At 41.7% G+C, this 23399-nt stretch overlaps 1 protein-coding gene across 2 annotated transcripts in view; it reads right to left on the reverse strand.

Moving 5' to 3' along the window:
- Window positions 1–1888: 1888 nt before the first annotated feature.
- Window positions 1889–23399, reverse strand: part of LOC134629035 (protein sidekick-1-like) — a 274623-nt gene continuing 253112 nt past the window's right edge. For both annotated transcript variants that reach the window (XM_063475922.1, XM_063475921.1), the window contains 15 exons: window positions 20324–20427; window positions 20100–20170; window positions 19161–19296; window positions 17431–17487; window positions 17194–17295; window positions 15924–16039; window positions 10963–11149; window positions 10727–10864; window positions 10487–10648; window positions 9003–9128; window positions 8310–8474; window positions 7830–7967; window positions 6210–6330; window positions 5998–6127; window positions 1889–3859 (listed from right to left, as the gene is read on the reverse strand). In XM_063475922.1, coding sequence (XP_063331992.1) covers window positions 3554–3859; window positions 5998–6127; window positions 6210–6330; window positions 7830–7967; window positions 8310–8474; window positions 9003–9128; window positions 10487–10648; window positions 10727–10864; window positions 10963–11149; window positions 15924–16039; window positions 17194–17295; window positions 17431–17487; window positions 19161–19296; window positions 20100–20170; window positions 20324–20427 — 2059 coding nt within the window. In that variant the 3' untranslated portion in view covers window positions 1889–3553. The remainder of the gene's footprint in view (window positions 3860–5997; window positions 6128–6209; window positions 6331–7829; window positions 7968–8309; window positions 8475–9002; window positions 9129–10486; window positions 10649–10726; window positions 10865–10962; window positions 11150–15923; window positions 16040–17193; window positions 17296–17430; window positions 17488–19160; window positions 19297–20099; window positions 20171–20323; window positions 20428–23399) is intronic.

Here is a 23399-nt window from a genome sequence, read left to right on the forward strand (position 1 = left end):
CTAACGATTAACAATTTGTTGACTACTTAAAGTGTATCCCATCAAAACAATAACGTTTCTCAGTGTCTCCTTAAGGTGTTGCACATTTTTCCGGATGCGTCAATGGATTTGAATAAGGCAGAAGGGAAACAGGGAAGCATGTTTAATGAAATCTCGTTTCGCCTCATTTCTTCTGATTCTTTACAGTCTGAAGATTACCATCATGGTGTTAACGTGTTAACATTCGTGTTAACGAATGCTTAGCTAATTAACGTTATTTATTAAAGTATTCACCTGCTGTCTGGGATTGAAACAAAAGCATGGTAGCACAGTCGGTGGTGGTGTGTTGTGAAGTACCTGTGGGGAATAAATGCACCGTGAGCTGCTCAAACCAGTGTTACAGACTTTTAATGAGACTTAAAAAAAAAAAAAAAGTTTACTCAAACTGTTTCTCTTCTGTTTGAAGGATTTCTGTGCTTTGTGTGTGTTTTTCTTCGTCTCATTATTTTGTTACTGCTGCACGCACACTGACACTTTGGGGACACAAGATCCAAACAGTGTTACTGCTGAAGGTTGAACAATATTTTAAGTATACTTCTGCATTTGGGAAGAGACAGAAGCATCAGAAACAAATGCATGCCAAAGCCTTTTATTGGTTGAACCGACTTTTAATTTGCAAATAGACCAAAAATTGCAGATTCACTGTGTTGCAGCTGTTATTCAATTAAATTAAATTAAATTAATATATTATGTATATAATCACAACAGCAGTTCTTCAAGGCGCTTTATAATGTAAGATAGAGATCCTATGATAATATAGAGAAAACTCTAACAATCATACGACCGCCTTTGAGCAAGCACTTGGCTACTGTGGGAAGGAAAAACTCTCCCTGCTTTACCCTATCTGGTTGGGGATGATGGGAAACAGGACAACAACAAAAAACACCAGGTATGTGAGGATTTCCATTTTATACTTATGTTTCACCCACTCCGATTGCATTTGACCACATAACTTTTCCTTGTAGATGAAGAGTTTTCAGGATTTCTCATAAAAACATACTAAACTTGTCAGTGTCTTGGTAATGATCAAACAACTTTTAAAGCTGCTGTATTTTTAAGATCGTTATCCCGTTGAAAGGTCCATGTGCAGTTCATTTTCAGCTTTCAGAGAAGACTAACATATCTTCAAACACTCAGTGTGTTGCAGAATTTAAGGTTAGATCAGTTACTGCAAGCTGCACAGTCCCCGAGGGAGTGAAGTAACCGGAGCATTTCCACCACCCTTACTCACAGTGGATATGACTTTCTGCTGTGGTCCCCCCCCCCCAAACCAGACTGTTTTTTGTTTTTTAGTTTAAATATATGATATGATATGTTTGCTAAGTGCAGCTGAGAATAAAATTAAAGTTTCTGAAATGCACAAATCGTTAAGGTTTTATTTACATTGAACACTACATTCACACAATTCTTTCTCTGCAGCAAAGGCTTTTCCTGACGTCCAGGTTTACACAGCAGATCCTGAAAGCAGCGTCTCAGCGCTGACATCTAATCTGAGCCTCCGACTGTAATTTCAAGGCTTTAATGGTGTGATAAATGCAGGGAACTGACTACTTTTTCTACCACTGATTGTTGGCTTTTTCAGTGTAACTGAACAATTTCCAAGGGTTGTACTTATTTTTTTTCAAAAACAGGACAATTTTCTGAAGAACATGTACTTTGATATATTAAAATTACCTTTTTGGACTTCTACCTTAAGGTTTTTAATATGTGGCTTTTACCAAAGTATACTGCAGATTTGAAAAGAGCAGCACGACTATAATGAATGCACTTTGCAAAAAGGCACTTCACAACACTGAACAAATCTTTAAATAAAAAAGAAAGAAAAAAAAAAAGCTTTGGCACCCCCCTTTCCTTCTTTTACCATTTTAATAAAATCCCCACAAGCAAAGCATTATTCATTCCGCTGAACATGCTACATGTGAAAGCACCGCCTTAAATCGGTTTACGTAATGAAGACAATGATGCAAGGAGACACTGTTGCAACACAATGGACCACACAGACACACGGGTAAACAATGACCATTTATTCACACACTGTATGGGGCTCAGGCGTGACAGGGTGAGGCGAGGCTGTTGGCCGGCGGGGCGGGTGAAGAACCTTTAAAGTATACATGATGAGCAAAAACCTTACAGAGAAATTTTATTTGCACTTGAAGAAAAATACAAAGTACATGTGTGGTCTGGATTGCTGCTCCTTGAGGTGATGGTGGGGCTTCATGAAGTTCAACCATACTCAGTCTGAAGGAGGAGAAACCTCTTAAACATCCCGGGCACTTGTTCCACTCTCTGTCAGTCACTGTGGCCTACACTAGTAAACATCTTCTCCTCTCTCTTGTCAGTAAGTGTACGTGAATTTTCTCCAGTGCCGTTTACTTTGACTCGCACAAACATGGCCAGAATACATACAAGAGCACACGCAGTAGAAAGTAGAGTCTCCCTGTACAAAATCCATCTCAAAAAATATACAAACATACGCACAGTGGCACACTTTGCTCAGCAGTGAACTACACGGACGGATGAACAAGCTTCTGAAATTAGCAACTCACACGCATGCTCGTACGCACACGTCTCACAGTGAAATTCATTTTATTTAAAAATGTAACCTCGAACAGAACAGATATGAAATGTGTGTGTGGAGGGTGGAGAAAGCAGGGAAGGGGGTCAGCGCAGTGCAAGCATTATGGCTTGGGAGCACTGATAACAGGCAGTAGACGGTAAAAAAACATGGTTTCCATTTAGTCCACACTGTTCTCAGAAAGCACTCAGCACCCTTATTATGGATGCTGAATGCCAAAGAAGCCCTGCCACGCTCACTCTCCATCCTTTACAAGTTAAAAAACAAAAAAACAACTGTGATTATCGATTGTTTTCTTCTTCTGTGGTGGTCTTTTAAAGCTGACAGCTCCGAGTTTGTGTACGTGAACCAGCCTGTGAACAATAGCTGCTCCGTTCTGTGCCGTCTCTTAACAACTCTCCTCAACCTTGAAGCTTCTCTCTCCCAGTGGGAGATACTGAAATGGTGCATCAGAGAGAGAGTGTGAGTGTGTGTGCGTTCTTGTGCACTTATGTGTAAAATACAGAAAACAGAGGATAATCTTTGTGCTGAAATCCCAGGATCCATCAGCTTGAGGTTGAATTCTCTCTTTGACAATAACACATAGTGACTAATCTAGTCATCACTCTCGGTGGAGCGTCTCTGGAATAGGCAGGAATATCAGGTGGTGAATGTGTGTTTGTGTGTGTGTGAGCACAGTGACACAGAGGCGTAAAAGAGCTGCACACACACACACACACCCCCGTCGACTTGGGGTCTGTGTGAACGGGGGGAGAAGGCGAGTGAGAAGTTTAAGTTAAGTCCTTCGGGGCATGAAGGGGTGATTCAACACCAGTCCGTCCCACGTCTCCTCACCTCGTCCTCTGTCTCCTTTAGTCCAAACGCACGCCGGCGCTCTCCTTTCCTTCAATACATGTGTACATGTGTGAGTATTATCTTGTGCGGATTTTGTCTCTAGAGTCAAACGAATGAGGAGAATCCCGTCACAGGCGTGCGTGACCCCGGTGGGTTGGTGTTGGGGTTAACGTGCGTGTGCGCCGGCTGCCCCGTGGGTGTGTACGCGCCCCCTGTGCTGTGCTGGGTGACCACGGTCTGGTAGTAGGGTTCTGTATCTGCGGTGGCGCACTCCTCGTACCCAAAAGATGTGCCGATGCCTTTAAGCCCCTTGGGCTGCCGCTTCCAGGAGTTGTAGTAGGTGGGGTCGCTCATGTAGTGGTTAACGAAGGAGTGCTTCGGCTGCTCGTCCTCGTAGTCGCTGTCTGTCAGCTGGACACAAACCCAAACAAAGTTAGAGGTGGAAGTTTTTTAGGGAGACACAGACAGACACACAGCCTTTCAGTTAAATGATGCACAACCAGAGCAATACTGTTTTTTTCTCTTGTCATAATCTGCCATTGAAATTACCCACAATGCAACTCCGAGATTCTGGAGTGGTACGCTAGTAGCATTTCATTTCCCTTCCAGCCCCTGGCCTCAAGCAGACGTGACGAGCAGCAGGTTGTTTTCCCCCTAAAGTTTTTTTTTGCACCTCCAAAGACCTATTAATGTTTTGATGTGTAAAATTGCTGCACTTCCTTGTTGAGATGGGCTCTAATAGATGCCAGTGTTTTGTAATTTGATAGCCGACACACAGGACTCAACAGAAAAGGCTGGACTTGAACCGGACGCTGAGAGCACAGGCTCTTCTTCTCAGATTCCACGTTACCGAGCCCTTTGGCTAATTCAGCCTGATCAATCTGCTTTGGAGGCAGAAGTCTGGAGAGCTCACTGATTCTCACTATCATTCTTTCTTCTTATTTTAACTGGCAACCGCCAGTGCTACACCTTAGCCTCCTACGCCTTGCCTTGTTCTCGAGTTATCGCATTCACGAGGGGTAAAAACATTAGCATAGTGTGTAACACTTCCTCAATCAGACATTTCTCCATGTTTCACAGAAGAGCTGCCCTTCTTTTAACCGTGTAGATTTTTACAAACCATTACAGGGATGGAGCTGATAAGGAGTGGCAGGGAGGAAATGAATTTTCTTAAACAAGCTAATGTTCATAAATGTAAACAGACTACACACACACTGACGGGAGAAAGCAAAGATGAAACAGGAAATTAGTGTAGTTCAGTTCAGGCTTGAACCAGACAGTTTATAGTCTGTACACAAAATGATGCCCTCTGTGCTTTAACAGAACAACACAGGAGGCATTGCTCTTTCAGTGCGAACAGACATGCAGAAGATGTTGTATAATGTAGACCTACAGACTTATGAAAAAGACTCAGTGCCATCCTGGAAAACTAGGGACATCACATGATTCGAAAGCTTGTAGAAACACCTGAGGAGCAATGACTTCAATTGCTACTAAAGGTGTTTTTCCTGACTTTATCATCTCTGGCATCGTTGTGGAGGACTTTTGGCCTACTCTTCTTTACAACATTGCAGGAATTCATTTATGCAAAGCTCTCTTTAGGTCCCACCACAGCATTTCAGTCATGTTGATATCAAGACTTTGACTGGAGCATTGCAACACCTTGATCATTTTCTTTTTCAGCCATTCTGTAGATTTGCTGCTGTGTTTGGGATCACTGTCCTGTTACATGACCAAGCTTTAGCTTTCAGACAGATGGCCTCACATTTGACTCCAGAATTCTTTGGTATTGAGATGAGTTCATGGTGGACTCAGTGACTGCAAGGTGCCCAGGTCCTGTGGCTGAAGAAAGCCCAAAGGATCACCTCTCTGCTACCGTGCTTGACAGTTGGTATGAGTTGTTTGTACTAATGTGCTCCGTTTGGTCTCCACCAAACATGGTGCAGTGCATCATGGCCAAACATATCCACTGTGGTCTCGTCTGTCCAGAGGACATTGTTCCAGAAGTCTTGTTTCTTTGCTCAGATGCAACTTTGCAAACCTAAACCATGCTGCCATGTTTGTTTTGGAGACATCCTTGTGGTAACCCTTCCAAACAAAGCATACTCGTTCAGTATTTTTTCTAATTGTACTGTCATGACCATTTAACATGTAGCTCATGGATTTTTTGCAGTTTCTCTGAGCATTGCATAATCTGAGCTTGGGCAAATTTCCTGGCATGTCCACTCCTGGGAAGTGAACACCTGAATGCTCTAGACCAGCAAACTGCAAACACCTGGTTTTACAGAGGTGCTCACACTTACAGTTAATCAGGTCAAATTGATTATGCATTTAGTTTTGATGGAAGCAGTGAGGATAAATGTAGTGTTTAACAGCGCTCTATGCAGTCTGTGAAAACTTTTGTACAATATAAAGTCATGATATGGAAAAATCAAGACGTTAAAACTATTAACAAACAGCAAACATATATGAAGAAAATGAGCCAATGGAACGCTCTGTTTATACTGCGTAACTAAGAGGAGGAGAGGCAGACAGGTAGAAAGACATACCTCTGACTCAGAGACCTCAGTGGGTTTCTCAGTGAGTGTGGTGCTCTCAGTGAGCACAGCTCCATTGTAGTTGTTGCAGATATCTTCATCAGAGTAGTGAAGTCCACCTGGACTGGGCCTTGGAGGAGACCTGGACATACACAAAGAAATGAAATCTCTCATGTTTTGATCAAATCCTGGATTGCGCCCGTGTGACAGAGGTGAGTGCTCACCTGGTCCCGTTCTTTTTCAGGAAGGAGTTCTTGGTATTGAGCGTCCTGCTGTTAAGCTCCAGAGCTGTGAAACCTCCATTGTCCAGCGTTACAGACTCCTCGGCGGTGGACACGTGCTTCCCTAAAGGCGAAAAACAAAACAAAATAGATGGAATTGGTTCAGATGAATATTAAAAATTCAAAGTGGCTCAGCACCACATATTGGGATTTCTTCTTGCACCGGGTTTATTTACAATCTCCTGTTTATTTGTTATGTATCCAGCTACCTCTCAAGCCTTCAAATAAGAAGCAAATCAAAGTGGGATGTGTAATTTGGCAGACAGGCAATAACAGCACAGGAAACTTTAATCATTTACCCACCAATAAGCATAAAAATGAAGCAATAAAAGGAGACAATATCATGTTTTAAATTGAAGGAAATATTAGTGGAACACACTGAGCTGCTGCACAAAAAAAAATAATAGAAATCAGAAATGCAGTCTGCTGCTGCATGACTCCAGCTCTTTATTCACTCTGATTACGGGGTCATACGCCCAACTCTCCCTCCCCTCCTACACCACCTCCCTCACCCTGTTTGATCTGCTGCCCAGAGGTTGTGCCAGGGTTTCTGTGGCAACTCTGGCTAACAGCTGTCCTGATGTAACCTGGATGCACACACACACACACACCAAGTGACTGCGACACAGAGGCCCACGGGGAGGAAAACAGGAAGCGAAGCCTCTACATGCTTCAAGAGAGTAACTGGGTAAACTAAGAGTGCTTTGTTACTGTAGGGAGGGAGCTTGTTCTTCAGCACGTTAGTAATCATCCATGACTAATACTCCAACCCTCCGGCTCGAAAGCTGCTGATCTCTCTCACTGACCTGTGGAAGCTGAAATATAACAGAGCAGTCCACATTTGAATATCTAACAGTGCGAGTTAGAATACTGGGCTTTCAAAATGCCTGCGTCGAGAACATGTTCAACTTTCCACTTGTGAAAAATCCACTTCTGGAGCTTTTTATTTGCTCTCATATTAGATATATAATATATTGCATAAAAACATAAATCTTAAAAATAATAAAAACCAAGACTCAACTTATGCAGGTTATTGTGTCTGTTGTGCTGAAAGTCACAGGAGACATGATCTTTCCAGCTCAGTGTCATTCCACAGTCTGTTTAGTTTAGTTTTATGTCACAAGCTGTGAAGTAAGCAGGCATGTGTGCAATTAAAACAAAAGTCTGTTTATTTTTGTATTGACCTAAAGCTATGTCCCTAAATGACAAGAAATTACTGCTATTAGAGGGCTTAAGGGAGATCGTTTTTCACTGAGGTGCTCCAGGGTGCCTCTTATCCTAAATCATCTTGGAAAGGAAACAATGTTGCAAGAAGATCTAAAATCAGAATAAATGTGCAGAAGCATGCACCAACTGCAACAATAACCGGAAGATAATTTAATGAATCTGTGGACGATCCATGTGAGAAGCCTGCTGAGGCTGAGAGGAACAATCTGAGTGTGACTGAAGGCAGAAAAAACTGGATCCTTATTATAACGAAGCTAAACAAACAAGTGTCCTTGTTGCTACACAGCTTAATGCATCCTGCTGCTCGGACACCACGAAAGCATCAGAGCCACGCACCTGTCCCGCATGCCTTGTACTTGCTGCTGTGTCCATGCAGCAGCAGCGTGAAGACCAGGACCAGGATGAGGATGAGTCCCACCAATGCCATGACCAGCAAGAACCACCACTCCTCGTAGAAGGGCCGATCTGACATTGCTGCAGGCGGAGGGACAGATATCAGGGACATGCTTTAGTCCATCTAGCAGTATCCCTCACTATATAAATAATACTTTACTCTGTACAGAAGACTTTTCATAAATGATTTAATGCATTGAAAAATTGTGAATTATGTGACGCTTCCACTCCTGTCCAATCCTTTGAATACATAGGCGTAGTTGTGTGACTCTGCCTTTAGGTGGCAGCAAAACCCCATTACAATCGCGGTTACCCTCCAGCACACTGTCTCCAATAGACTGTTAGGCATTGTGGAGCTGTTCATTAGCCTTGTCTCCAGCAGTGTGTGTGTGTGCGCGCGTGTGTGTGTGAGAGTGTGTTTACCAGCGAGAGCAGCAGAGGGTGCACTTGGCTGTCCGTAACCATAGCTATTAACAGCGATGACTCTGAACTCGTAGCTGATCCCCGACCTCAGGCGCTCCAGCGGCACTGAGACAGACCTGCTGCTCGGAGGGAGAAATCTGATAAAGGAATCCCACACCCCCTCATCTACAGAGAGAGAGAGAGAGAGAGAGTGGGGGAAATAGAGAGAGAGTGGGCGAGAGGGAGTGAGAGAGAGAGTTGTGTTTTGATGGACGGGCCTTTTTCAATGTTTAAATGTGATTAAACAAAATTATAAATTGTCAGATTACATTAAAGATGATAATGATGATGATAATGTGGTGATGACAGTGATCACAGTTATTACCCTTAATGAAAGGGGCATATCCGTTATTATCAGCAGCAGAATTATACCACAGTCTCGGCTCGCTCTCCTGCAGAGTGCTGAAAACTATTTCACACACACGTTCCCTTCCTTTATTACACCTCTGGTAATCTTTATTAGAAAATTGTGGCTGACTTGATTTGCACAGCAGGTCTCTGTGAATTCGGAGAAACCTGCACTCATAACGGTTCGGAGCAGTGTAGTGCTTATGCTCCCCCTCTATTAATTAAAATAATTAGCGCGGATGATAAAAAGATGCGTGTCAAATGAATCACGGCTGACCCGCACGTGCCGTCTGTGTTCGAGCTCACCTGAGGGACGAGCCTCAATTGTGTATCCGGTAACAGGGGCTTCACCGACGTCTCCTTCTGACCACTGGATAGTGAGGTCAGAGGATGTCTTGGTGATGGACATGTCCATGGGTGACCCAGGGGAGCCTGTCAAAGGGACACATTCAGTCTTGTTTATGACTTAATGCATTTTCATTTCCTGGAAACAAACCATAACACTGGTTAGTTTATTAATTTATGGAAATAAATGTGACATTACATTACACAGAATAATCTAATAACATGATCTGCAGGCTTCATTTGCCTGCAAATAATAAACTAAGACCATTGTGATCTATTATAGATTAAATTCTTCATGGGTCATATGAGTTTGAGAGGAAGAGAGTGCCTGATTTTTTAATATGCATGCCATGTTTAACGCAGTCCACTTCCCTACGTCCAATCAGTGAAAAGATAATTTACATGTAAATACTTAGAAAAAGTGTGTGTTGTCATCATTTTTAAGTAAAATGCAGAATATCTACCAATTTCCCCTTCAAAGTCATTTATTTGTGCACCTCTGGACCTCTTCCAGCAGGGCTGTTTGTTTGAGGTCCCTGTCTGACCTCAAACTTACACAATACCCACCTTTGGTCTTTTAATGTCCAAGGCTGAGACTCATACACCAAACTAGCAGTCTTTAAAAAGTCAGGTTCAAAACAGAAGACCACGCAAAATACGGAGCTGAAATAAACTAATTTTATTTAGTTAATAAACTAAAAAGAAAAGTGGAACAGGCAGGTCAGAACTGTGGTGAGTGTGTGGGTGCAAGTAAGTGATGAAGTATCTAAAAAAAGTTAAACAGAAAGCAAACAAAACCCCAACCAGCCAAACCCCTGCTTGCTGTGGGAGAGACAGAAGGTTAGCACTCAGCCTTTTGTAAAACACTTAGCCAAGTACTAACAAGTGTGTTGGATTTCGGGACCTGCATCTCAAACTCTGCACACACCTCCTACACAAAACCAGGAGGAGAAAGTTAGGACCAGGCAGAGCTCCAGGGGTCATCACAGAAGTTGGATCAAGTCAGGAGTGTGCACAGGAACAAGCCTGTTGTTTTTTGACATTCAGTAGTTTGTATGCTAAAACCTCATCGCTCGGGGTCACACTGTTACTGTAACGTTGTACTGCAGCATCCCGAGGCATCCGGGGGAGAACATTTGGCGGAAAATACATGTACTGTGACACATGTGAGTTTTTGTTCAGATCAACATCTTTCCTCACCCTATTTGCTGTTGACAAAGACATGATCTCAAAGATAAAACCCTCTTTTAAAACCCTTTTTCCATTATTGCAACCTTACAACCTTTATGTTTTGTACAGACATTTAAAAACTTGGAAACTGTGATGAGCACATTTTACAGATTTTTTTGACCATATAATTTCTTTAATTGTCTCAATAACTGATAATGTACAATACACTGCAATCTCTAGCTGAATCTAACATGACTCTATACAGCCAATCATACCTTTCACAGGCTGAGCAGTGATGTTTGCCTGTATTGGTGGGCCGTAGCTGACTGTGAGAGCTTGAACACTAAAAGTGTAAGTTGCTCCTTTGATCAGGTCCTGAACCTTCAGCCACCGCTGCCAACTGCCTTTCACATCAACTGTCACCAATTTAGTCACCCCTGCAGACAATCAAGGAGACGTGTCAGCACAAGAATCAACATGTACTCCTGTGAGTGTGTGCATATGTGTGTGCACACCTTGTATAGGAACAGTGGGCTCGTAAATGACCCTGTAGCCTTCCACCTGTCCATTAGGACTGAGTGGAGCTCCCCAGGATACGTTGACACTTCCTCCCGTCACCTCAGAGAAGGACAGGAGGCTCGGCTGGCTGGGAGCTGCAGACACATAAAGGATGAGAAAGTTAAAAAAAAAAGACATCAGAAAATTTGATGCTGCTTTGGTTGTAGGGACTTGTACTATCATCACTACATACCTGACGGCAGGGTCCGGGCCCCGCGGGGGTCACTGGGTGGTCCGTCTCCAGCCGTGTTGAAGGCTGTCAGTGTGATCAGGTAAGATGTGTAGCTGGACAGGTTAGTGAGGTGCACATGGGTGTCCGGGACAAAAATCACCTTCACCTTCTCACTCTGGTTCTGCTGGTCTCTCTCCCAGTAGTGGATCTAAAAACGCAGAACAGGAACTCTGTCAGCATCACTTCATTTCTCATTTTCTTCTGTTTGTGATTCACAAGCTGTTGCACTTGGCTTAGTTGCACTTATCGAAATTAACTAATAAATAAAAAATATTTGTGCTGTTATTTTTGAAAGTATCCTAATTGGACCTTTAGTACTTTAGTACAATGCTGCAGGTTGCCATACTTCAGAACAGATGTCTTTAGAAACCTATTAGCTCAGTCACAGTAGATTGAGCAACCTCCTTGCGTGATTTATGAATTTGGCGCCTGATTGTAAGTAGTTGTGCAATCGCCTGCTGAAAGGCAACCTGTCTCCAAACAGTTGCAGTATGTGTCGGACCGACTGCAATCACTCTCAGATAGACTGTTGAAGATTTGTAAATAAATGCTGTTCAAATGTACAGATTGACAAAAAGTCTGAGTCCATCTGTGTTGATGAATGCAACTCATCTGGGATGTATCTCAACTGACTCCACTGGTTTCATTCGGGTTATATTCCTACTTAAAAGCCAGATTGCAGAGCATGTCATTTTGCAGCAACTATGTCACTATTTGTGAAGAAATTTCTTTATTTCTATTTTAAATCTATTTAATGTGAATTAAATAGAGCATCAGATTTTTTGCTGATTGCATAAAACTGCCAACTTGACCTCATTCAATTTGGTCCCCATCATTGTGTTAAGTGCACATAATTCTGGTCGTGCTGTGGTCAACCACTGTTTTCCGTGTTGTGACTGTAGCATAAACATGGATGCTTCACATTAGCTATCATCATTATTTGAGCAATTAAATCTAAACTGTGTGAGGTGCTACTGTATTATTGCACCGTATTTAATTTAGGTCTAGTTCAAATATGTACAACACAATCCTAATGCCCCCTGTAAAGCGTTTAAAGACACTTTAAAGGTACATGGCCATTTAGCCTCATGTATTTGCAGACTGCCCATACTCGTGGGAATAATCAATAATCATAGATGTGCCCATTAAGTTTTATGACATCAGCCAGTAATGATGACATATAGGCTACTCTGGCAATGACTAAAATGAAACAGAACAAAGGTTACGTGACTATTGTCCCCGCACAATGTGATCAATATTAATATTAAGACCATGAGTCTTGTAGCTTATAGCATGCATACATTACATTTTAATAAAGCCAAATTTTTTGTGCAGCTGTGCCTTGATAAATGTGTTACTGAACTGACTTTGATGAAACTAAACATTTTTAATTTCAGGTGAGCTTCCTCTAGTGAGAAAACTCAATATACTTGCTATCTTATTACCAGAAAGCAGTGATTCAAAAGCACATCCTGTCAGAAAATCTATTCGGTGCATTAAAAACACAGTAGCGTCCGTTAGATTTACGCGCATCTTGTTCAGTCCCGGCTGAATGTAGAATATTTCTCTAGTTAAAAAAACTAACGGCTGATTGTATGGCAGGAAATGACAGGACGTTCCCGACACATTTGCCAAAATTGACACACGACTCTGTTAATAGTGTCTTAACATCAGAAATAAAGCTACACAAGAACCTTTAAAGTGAAATGAGAAAACTGCAAAGAAGCCACCGTTTTTTAGATGGAATTTTTTGAGCTTTAAATGGAATAATCACAAGAAACCAAATAAGAATCAGAGCACAGTTTTGCTGGATATGAATTTATGCAGCTGGAGCATGGACATTTTCTCCAACAAGCATTCAAGGACAATCAACCACCCGCGTATCTAATCATGAAGAACACGGTACACTCAGCTCACTCAATCTCAAGAAATTGTGGCCTTTTATAAGCACAGACGCACTGGTCTACTGGCATGCTTTGATTGATGTGCTGGACCATAAAGATGCATACCTTCTAGATATCATAATAATATGATAAATTTGATGTATTTGGCATCAGTATCATGTAGCAGTATGAAAGATTATGATAGATCTGCTTAAATTCTTTATAAAGCAATGAAAGGCAACAAGAACAGCAACTTTTACCACGTCTGTTTTTAAATGCACGTATGCTTTTTCTGCCAAATTAAGACACTCAATGTTTCCAAAAACTGTCTCCATGCAGCTTGGTGTAAAAAGTTAAACACGGCCAAGAGCGATGCAAAGGGGGTCCATTTTGTTATTGCTCCCAATATAGACAGCACTACGGAGCACCATAAGCTATTTTTACAACTTCCAAACTTAGAAGTAGCAGCTTCCGAGTAGCACTTGAGGGCAGCATTATACCGTGGCTGTCCTTCCACATGCTCTTAGAATAATGAGATACAGAATTACTCATCCATATGCTCAATTTAAAATCAAAATGTATTACCTCCTGCAAAAGGGAGGGTTTCCATTTTAAAAATTTCATTTTAGAAAATAGGCAGTATCTCTTGTGGTACTTTAAAGGAATGGCTTAATAAAAGGTCCAGGTCATTTTGTAATCCACTCTACTGTTGTTTAGTGGCTCTATTTTGGTATTCAGTAGGAGTGTGAGACACTTAGGATTACTCTAAAAACAATTTGAATCTGTCATGGATGAAAATGATCGGGATATTATTTGATAAGATCAAGAACCCTAAATGGATTTTCCAGCCATTTTCTTTTGTTGAAGGATGTTTAGGATGGATGGATCTTATCTTTTCCAGGCTTTGTTTCTATATCACTCCTGTTACAAATGACTGACCTATTTTTTGTGGGAATATCACGATGGATGTCGTAAGCTTGTAATTATCTTAGAAAGGAAAAAAAACAGAGAAAAATCTGAAGCCTGCAAACAAAGGACTGATTCATATCTAAAAATTTGTCGTTGATGGCCAGATTAACATTTTAGAAAGTGCAACCTTTTATATCTCTGCTCAACAGGACCGGCACAGCTGGGTATTACTCATTACCCCTCGCTCATAATGTTCAATGTGATCGACAAGCCCTCTACAGCATTTCAGTCAACTAAAGGTACAATACAAAACACTTTCACATTAGAACGTCTAAAAACAACTCAACTGCTGTTCACAGTGTTTTTTTGACTTACTTGTGTACTTGTATTTCCCAAAAACATTCACGCTAAAGAGCCTGAACCTTTAAAGAACCTTTAAAGCCCATCCAGCAACAACATCTATTTGATGCATTAACAAAGCTTCCCTGCTGTTAATAATGCTACCAAGGTGCGTATCCACTGCAATGCACTGTTAGACTAATGTGTACTTCTACAAATCCATCACTGTGTTCAACCCCAGCTGAAAGAAGAAGAAATATTTTTCCAGTAAAAAGGCTGTTTGTGTCAAAGGGAGCTGCCTGAGTGGCATCATGTCCCGTTTACTCGTGCGTACTGTAAGGTTACAACAATGCTCTTCACACTCATGAAGTTTGATTGTTTAGGCCACAGGGAAAACAGCTGGTCCCCGTATGGTCTATCTGTAGCTCTATCTGTATTTGACTTTATCTAGGGCTAGTTTGTTAGAAGTAAAAGGAACAATGTAAATGTATGTGATTAAATATATCTCTAAGAAAACAGATTATATTGGACTACATAATGGCTTCTATTTATTGGTTCCCTCTTAAATCCAGAAAAAAATAAAAATCCTTCTCCTCACATAAACAGACCCCACCTGATCTCAAAGACCTCGTAGTACCGTATCACCCCAGCAGAGCACTTTGCTCTCAGATTGTTGTGGGAGGATGGAGAGTTTTCAGCTTTCAGGAATCGGGAGACAGAGACCGTCTCTACTTTTAAGATTGTGCTTAAAACGTAAAGCTGCCCCTGCCTGAGCCTGGTTTTGCCTGAGGTTTCTTCCTGTTAAGAGGGAGTTTTTTCTTCCCACTGTCGCCAAGTGCTTGGTCATAGGGAGGTTGTTAGACAGTTGGGGTTTTCTCTGTGAGCGCCTCGAGGTGACTGTTGTTGTATTTTGGTGCTATATAAATAAAACTGATTTGAACTGAATCAGTAAATATGATTTTTTTTTTTTCCTTTGTCACATTAGAATTTCACTGGAAATGATGGTGAAGACCAATAACTCCCATGATCCCACACTGCTCAAGGATATCAAACTATGTCTTTTGCTAATATTTGAGCTACAACTACATACTGTGCATTGATTACACTGTAGCAAAAATACTTCTGCAAAGAAGTTTACCTAAAGTCCTACCTGCTCTCTGTGCTATTCATCTACCAGAGTGTTAACAGAAGTCAGAACCTATAAATTCATTAAACATTCTTTCTTTGCTCTCTTTCCTCTCATCTTAATCTCCTTAACCCCTCTGCCTCACACTCCCCTCCCTGTGTCCATCCATCTCTGGTAGTTTAAACATATTCCCTCGATCTTCTGCTCTAATCAGGATTCTATGGGGATCACTTGCACGTCTCATTCCTTCACTCTGCAAATATTACATTCCCTTCTTTCTTCTCCATTCCTCCCTCTGCTCTGGCAAAAATCAATGTGTCTAAAGCAGGACAGATAACCTTGTGTTTGAAGTATTAGGAGTGAGAGGGTGGGACAGGGGAGTTGAGGGGGAGAGACGGCCAGAGGAGTGATATTGAAACCATTAAAGGATATTCAGATTCTTCCTTTAACTTAATTCTCTTGCTCTCTCTCGTGTGCCTACACGACACTCGAAGGTGCAACAGAGCAAAACCCCTCCAAGTCAAGACAAGAGAGATACTTTAAATACAGAGCCAGCTCTCTGTGCTTCTCTGTCACATCAGCACTCATGCTAAATACTTTGATGCAATGGCAAAATTAGTCTTTGCATGTACACGCATGGTTTTCTGTGTTTGTCTGTGTGTCACCTTGTATCCTTGGATGAGTCCGTTCTGAGTCTCGAGTGGGGGCGTGTCCCAGGTCACTTCCAGGGTGGAGGGAGACACGGCGGACACTGTGATGGACTGCGGGGCCACCGATGGAGCTGCAGCAGGTGAGATTTTTCATTAGACTCTTACTGTGTGAGCCGGCAACTGTGTGTTAGAGTGGGAAGTAGAGAAGATCTGTTCCACCCTTCCAATTAGAATGAGCCTAAGGCAGTACCTTGTTACTCTACTGTACCACACATATGCATGAACACCACTAGGCAGTGTGCACCTGAGGCGAGAGAAAAGGCCATATCACCCCATTTCATCATCCCCCTCCAGCCTTTTCTGCCTCCCCCTCCTGCTCCGTTTGCTTATCCTCACCTCTCACTCCCCTGCTTGTGATATGTATGGCCTACCAAACTACAAACGCGCGCACACACACATACACACCACTTGAATATGAATACAGCAGTGGTCTGAAGGAGGGAGTGTGAGATTGTGGGAGAAATTGCAAAAATGTACCAGCGCTACTATCATAATGTGCAAATCTGTTTACCTGCATTCGTGTTTGTGGTTTATAACTGCCTTCTTGTTGTGTGTATGTGTGTGTGCGTGTGTGTATGAGAGAGAGAGAAAGAAAGAGAGCGAGGATCTATTTGCACTCCTGTCTGTCAAATGGATCCATGATTTGACTCTCCAGTGAAAGTTAAACAGGTTGGGGCATCACAGCAAAACAGCTGACCTTGTGCAGGATTTCAAATGCATGTACACGTACGTGCACAGACACACACGCATGCACACACACACAAAGGCCCATGTTAGGAGGAATGGACAGGACAAAGAAAAGAAAGAAGGATGACAGAGAGAAAAAGAGAGAGAACAAAGGACTGGATAATAGTGATAGAAAGCAGACACACAGAAACAAATTAGGTTTTGACACTCCAGGTCCGCTCAAGCTTTTTCCACAGCTTTCAGCCATTTAATCATGAAGTCTGAAAGCACACGGAAAGCTCTGGATAAAATCATGACAGATAATGAGCCCAAAATGTAGACAGATCCATCAACACTGCTCTGTATCTGCTGCTGACGACCATGTAACGGACGCACTGAAAGCGTAGAGGAGGCTTGTAAGTTGGGATTATTGTTGAAACTTGCAAGGTTAAGAATTTGCTTTTTTAAAATGCTTTTACAATTTTTATTTAAATACCCACGTAAATGGTTTGACAAGAAAATGAGCAGCCTGCGTGGAGTTAGCTGTGTTTTCACATACCTGCCTCTCCAACAGACACTTCAACTGGGTTGGAGGGTGGGCTCTCTCCGATGATATTGTAGCTTGTCATAACAATCTGATAGCGTCTGAACTTCTTCAGTTCTACAAAGAAGTGATAAACAACTTGGCATTAAAAGTATTTGTACAACATGCTTACAAAGCACATAAGTTGTTTAATGTTGGCACTAAAAAATTGCCCGGAGTTATATTTCCTGAGTTTGGTCATAAATTACTTACGTGTCAACTCAAACTCTGTGAGCGAGTCACTGCTGACCGTCTTGAAGGTGCTCTTGGCTTGGAAGGAGTAAAAGAAAGATGGATGGAAAGTGAATCAATAAAGTTTCAAGTTCAACAATAAATTCAGCAATTATAATGCAATTCAATAAAATCACCGTATTTAAGAGGGAAACGTTTGAAAGACTTTTATGCTTCGATGTGCTCGTCAGACTCGTCGGACTTTGGGTGGAGAGACAATTGTGCGTCTGCCAATCTAGTCAAACAGATAATCAGTCGACCGTAAAGCACTTCAGGCTGTAGAGTGCATAATAATATTTTATTATTGCCGTGTTACAATGCAATAAGGACACCCTCGTAAGAAAAACAACTGTCCAAAGGCGGCCATTTGATCAATGTGTCCTTGCAGTGACACGTTTCATCCCAGATCTCAGCCCTGATGCATGAAATGTCTGAAAAGAATACTTTTTCTTCATATTTTCTTTTCTTTAATACTTTTTGCATCTGAATAAATTCTTTTCAAACTAAAAATGAATGCCAGCCTTGCATTCCAGTATTAATAAGATCTTTTTAATCCTCTCCATTATCACTTATTTTGTGATTTTACAAATAACAGGAGCTGTTAATCGCTTTAATTTTCTTAAATCAAGAGTTTCAAAGAATTAAACCTTCAACCAGCCATGTATGATCTAATGAATTCACTATTTGTTTACTTAATAATAAGGCACAGCATGCAGCAAGCTTTGTATATCTCCACATGTTGAAGCAATGTCAGAGGGGCTGCGGTCAGATCAATACTCAGCAATTAAAAAGTCAGAGGAACAGAGTTTTATAGTTGCCAGGTCCTAAGTTTGAGATAGTATTTGTTGCTCTGTCCTGCTTTTCGTTGGATTTGGGGAAGTTTATACTCGAGCAAGCAGAACTAGTGTTTCGAGACAGCGCTAGATTACCCGTTCTTGTAATCTTAAAAATACAACACATCCAAATCACAGCGGGATTATACGATTTAGAGAAAAACCTGCAGCTTTGGCATGAAGAGCATGAAGCAATCAGCTCCACATTTAAGAGCCTTTTAAAAGGTTTGAGTTAAAAACTGAGTTAACTGGAAACATTAAGCCAAATCTGACAAATACATTTTCAACACATGGACCTAACATTAGCTTAATTAGCTTGCTATTAGCCATATCTAATAGGACTTCCATTCAAGGCTGTTTGTAAAATCCATAGCTGTTAGTCAGAAAACTGAAGACTGCTCGTGTCTTTGACCCAACAGTTTCAGGGGTTTTGTTACTTCCTAGTACCCTCATTGTTAAGACACATACCACATCCACAGTTTGACTTGTACTGCATACCAAATCATCCCTTTCCTGTCTCCATCTCCGCAGCAAAAGGTAAACATGCCATTATCATCACGGTAGCATCGTGGTATCAAAAGCTGCAAACGGAGGCTGCTAGTTCGGTAGTTTGGGTTGAGATGCTGAAGTTGGACAGCAGAGTATTACAGAACATCGTGGGTGTGTATAAAAGGATGGCAATGTTGGCATCCTTGCTGGATAAATTTAAATAGCATTCAGAATGTAGTTTTAATGCAATACTGGTTTCTCCTAACCAGCAGAGAAAAAAAATTCAACCCACGGCGAGGCGTCCTCCAGCAACAGCCTGATAACAGACAGTCTGATGACCAAGGGGGGGGATAAAGAGCAGTTGTTTCCTTTAGTAGCAGAAGTACTCACTTGTAATGAGGGCACTTGTGTTGTTTTTGGTTGTCTGGACTTCTGCTTCTGTGAGAGTGGAAGCGTTTACCGGGAGCTCTCTATAATAGAGCCGGTATCCAGTCAAAACTCCATTAACGCTGTCATCGCTGGGACGCTGGAAACATACAGACACACACACAAGCACGTGTTAAAAACCCTCCAAAAAAACAACAAAAACAATGCTGCTTTCTCAAAAAGAGATTTCTAAGCTTCTGAGAACTTTCTGTGTGTGTGCTTATTTTCATTTCCTTTGTGTAGTACAGCGACAGTCAGGATGCTGACAGGCTGGCAGAGCAGTATTTTATCAGCAAGTCCACTTTAAGGGGCTGCTGGATTGGTCTGGCTGTAACTTGCACAGAGAAAGTGATGCTTCAGTAGGTTTGGCACTCTTGTAAAGGATGATGAAATTGCTGGTGACTTTGTTTTTTCATTGCCTCCTTCTGCTTTGACGTAAGGCCACAAGGATGAGAGAAGACATTTCCAAGTAGAAGAGGAAGAAAGACAAGGAGTGAAGTAGCCAGGCTCTATTTACCATCTTTCCCTCTTTTTTTTTGCCTGTGTTGTTGAATGTTACTGATAGCTGAGGGATTCTTCTGCCCTATAACATCTCTCCTGCTGGTATATACTCATTAAGAGATAAACATTTCCCCCCATCTCAGGACTGTGTGTCCATCTTAGTGCCTGCTTTGCCCTCCTGCCATTTTTCCAATCTTTCTTTTCTCCTCTTTGACCTTTCCTGCTTCAATATATAATGATAATTACACCCAAGAAAACAAACACATGCAGTACAAATTAACACAGAGCCTGTAAAGGGTTTTATTCTCAAAATAAGTAAATAACGTGCACCCGAACCATATGTTTTGTTGTGCGGCTCTGTGTTTATCAGGGATTGTTGGTGTGTCAGAAGTCTGAACCTACCTTCCAGTGCACCAGCACTGAGGTAGTAGTTGTCGGCTTCACTGAGAGAATCACTGGAGGCTCATTAGGCACTGGAAAGAAAACACAGAGAGAGCGTGGAGAAGAAAAAGAAAAGTCAGACACACTGCCCATCCCCTTACATCATATAATGTTTTCAAATCCACGTAATGCACCGTCTTCCCACTTCTTTTCTCCCATACAGTGTCAGCATCCCAGTTTCTCACCGTCCTGCAAAGTGGTGGCAGCCTCCGTCTCTCTGCTGGGGACACTGTCTCCTACGTCATTGGTGGCAACCATACGAAACTTGTAAGAAGTGAAGGGCTTCAGCCTTTAAATGCAAGTACACACATATAAGAATTAGTTTAAAAAATGTTTTTTGACCAGTTTTAACAGGAAAAGCAAGCGATACGAGACTCAACGTCTTTTCAAAGAGATGAGGTAATGCAAATCTCATTGCATTTCTCCAATCCCAATTCCAATAAAGCTGGGATGCCATGTAAAAAGTAATGTGTAATTTAAAAAAAAATAATGTGTAGCGTCTCCTCTTCATTTAACAACAGTCTGTAAATGTCTGGGAAGTGAGGAGACCAGCTGCTGGACATTTGGGAGAGGAATGTTGTTGCATCCTTGTCTGATACAGGATTCTAGCTGCTCAGCAGTCCTGAGTCTTTGTTGTGTTTTTCATGCCAGGATGCTCCAAATGTTTGGTTAAAGGGCTTGAGTGCAGGCGGGCATGTTTAGCATCGTCTTGCAGAAACATGCATGGCTATCCCTGAAAAAGATCTCTGGATATCTAGATATACCTTTCACCTTTCCAGATGTGCAAGTTGACAATTCCAAAGGAACTAACGTACTTCCATATGATTTATTACTCAGAACATCAGCCCCATGTTTCCAAAGTTTCTTTCAAATTTAAATTCATCCGGCCACAGAATAGTCTTCCACGTTTTCTCAGTAATTTTAGATGAAAGTCTTTAGCCCAGACAGACAGCGATATTTCTGGATCATGTTCACACATGGTTTCTTATTTGTATGATAGAGCTTTAATCTGCAATTGTGAATGACAATTCATTGTGAACTGTGTTCACAGACAATGATTTCTGGAAGTGTTCCTGAGCCCATGCAGTGATTTCCATGATAGCATCATTCCCATTTTTAATGCAGTGCTGCCTGAGGCCCTGAAGATCACAGGCATCCAGTAGTGATTTTCTGCCTTTTTCCTTGCACACAGATTTCTGTGTGCAAGGGACAAGGCAGAAAATCACATCTTTTGACGATATTATGTACTATAGATGATCTAAAAGATTCAAAGTCTTTGCAAGTTTATGCTGAGGAACATTATTCTAAAATTATTCCACAATTTGTAGATGCAGTTTTCTGATTAACCTCTGCCCATCTTTCTCATTTCGGAGAAACTCCACCTCTCTAAAATGCTCATTTTTATACCCAATTATGTTACTGACCTGTTGCCAGTCAACCTAATTAGCTGCAAAATGTTCCTCCAACTGTTTCTTTATAATTACTTACTTTTCTAGCCTTTTGTTGCCCCATGCCAACTTTTAAAATGTGTTGCTGTCATAAAACGAGACTTTTCACAAAATAGTAAAATGTCTCTGTTTAAACATCTAATATGATTTCAATGTTCTTCCGTACCACACAAATAAAATACGGATTTATGAGATTTTAGAAGCAATAGCTGCATTCTGTTTTTTATTTACATCTGACACAGTTACCTAACAATTTTTTTTTTTATAAAACCACAGCAATATACTCATTATTTTGCAGAAAAACACTTTTATAAAACTCCTACAAAAAGCCTCTTGTATAAAACTGTAAATAGACAACTGGACATGTCGGTACAAAGCTGAATGTGACATATCTCCGCGAGGAGTCTCCTCAGGAGGAGCTCTGCCTTATGTGCATTGATCAAATGTGGCCAGCGATAACTTCTGACATGTCTCGGTGGATGCACCGACTCTTAATCCAACTCTCATGCTTTTCTGTTTACTTGAAAGATGTACAATTGCTGAGCACTGTGCCTCAATAACTCCCCTTAGCAACAGGCTCGTGCTTTAATCTCTTATTGCTTTTTGTGACAGTGGCGAGGATGCTGCTGCTGATGGCAGGAAAGCTGGCCAGAGTACCAGCAGCTCTCCTGCTGAGAAGTGGCTCACAGGGAAATAAAGAAAAATATGAGAAGACTTGTAAAATGTGACTCCTTTCGGTGTCTGTTCGGGTACAAATGCTCTGCGATATTGTAATTTAATAGAACGCTAATTTGAAAGGCAGGGATGAATAACAATTGTCAAATTTTCCTCTGCACAGAAAGACAAAATGGAAAACAAATAAGACAAGTGGAAGGCAGAAGTGTTCTTGGCTTTTCAATATAATAACTAACTAAAAGTAATTCCACTACTCCCCACATGTCTACCTGCAAGGGTTTTCCCTCGACACAGGAGATTACACAGGGCCAGTCTGAAATTCAGCAGGTGACAGGAAAACTGCTCCAGTCTCTTGTTGTATAATTATGAGCCTGGGCCCAATGATGGACAACTAAAGGCCCTATGGGGCTGTGGTTATCATAGGAATAGAACATCAAAGGCACCAGGCTTAAACAGGGTGGGCTAACAGCACTGGGAGGACGTTAAGGACAATGTGTGAAAGTGTGTGTTTACTGTATATGTGTGTCTGCACATCAGCCTGGGGACTTCAATGTTTTGGTTCCCAAGATGTCTTGGTGGAAAACAACAATTAAGGATAGATAAGAAGTGAGTGTGAGCGTGAGCATGTGGAGATGTAAGCTAATTCCTCCATCCGGCGCTCTAATGAGAGCGTTCAGTGATAGAATGAGCTCGAAAACAACAACAGCAGCACCGCCATCATGGCAGATAGACTCTCCCTGAGGCAGGTTGAAAAAGACTGACGCAGACACATGGAGCGAATGCTCTTCAGCATCTCAAATAGCCCTGTGATAGCTCGTGAAGGAGCACACAAAAACAGCCACGAAGCAGGCACGAACACACACACACACAGACACACACACACACACACACACACACACACACACACACACACACACACACACACAGACACCACACGCTGGTAAAGCACCATCATAGTCCTGCCACTCGGACCATCAGGGAAGTTGGAGTAGCAATCCGGTCTGACTGCTCTCACCCGCTGCCATCAGGAGGGAGTAGAGAACAGAGGGACTGAGAGAGGGGAATGTAAAAGGAAGACATGCAATAAGACTGAAGCCCTCTTGTACAGGATGAGTAGAAGAAAAAATACAAGCCTGAT

The sequence above is a fragment of the Pelmatolapia mariae genome, linkage group LG6 (assembly GCF_036321145.2).
Source record: "Pelmatolapia mariae isolate MD_Pm_ZW linkage group LG6, Pm_UMD_F_2, whole genome shotgun sequence".
Taxonomy (NCBI): Eukaryota; Metazoa; Chordata; class Actinopteri; order Cichliformes; family Cichlidae; genus Pelmatolapia; species Pelmatolapia mariae.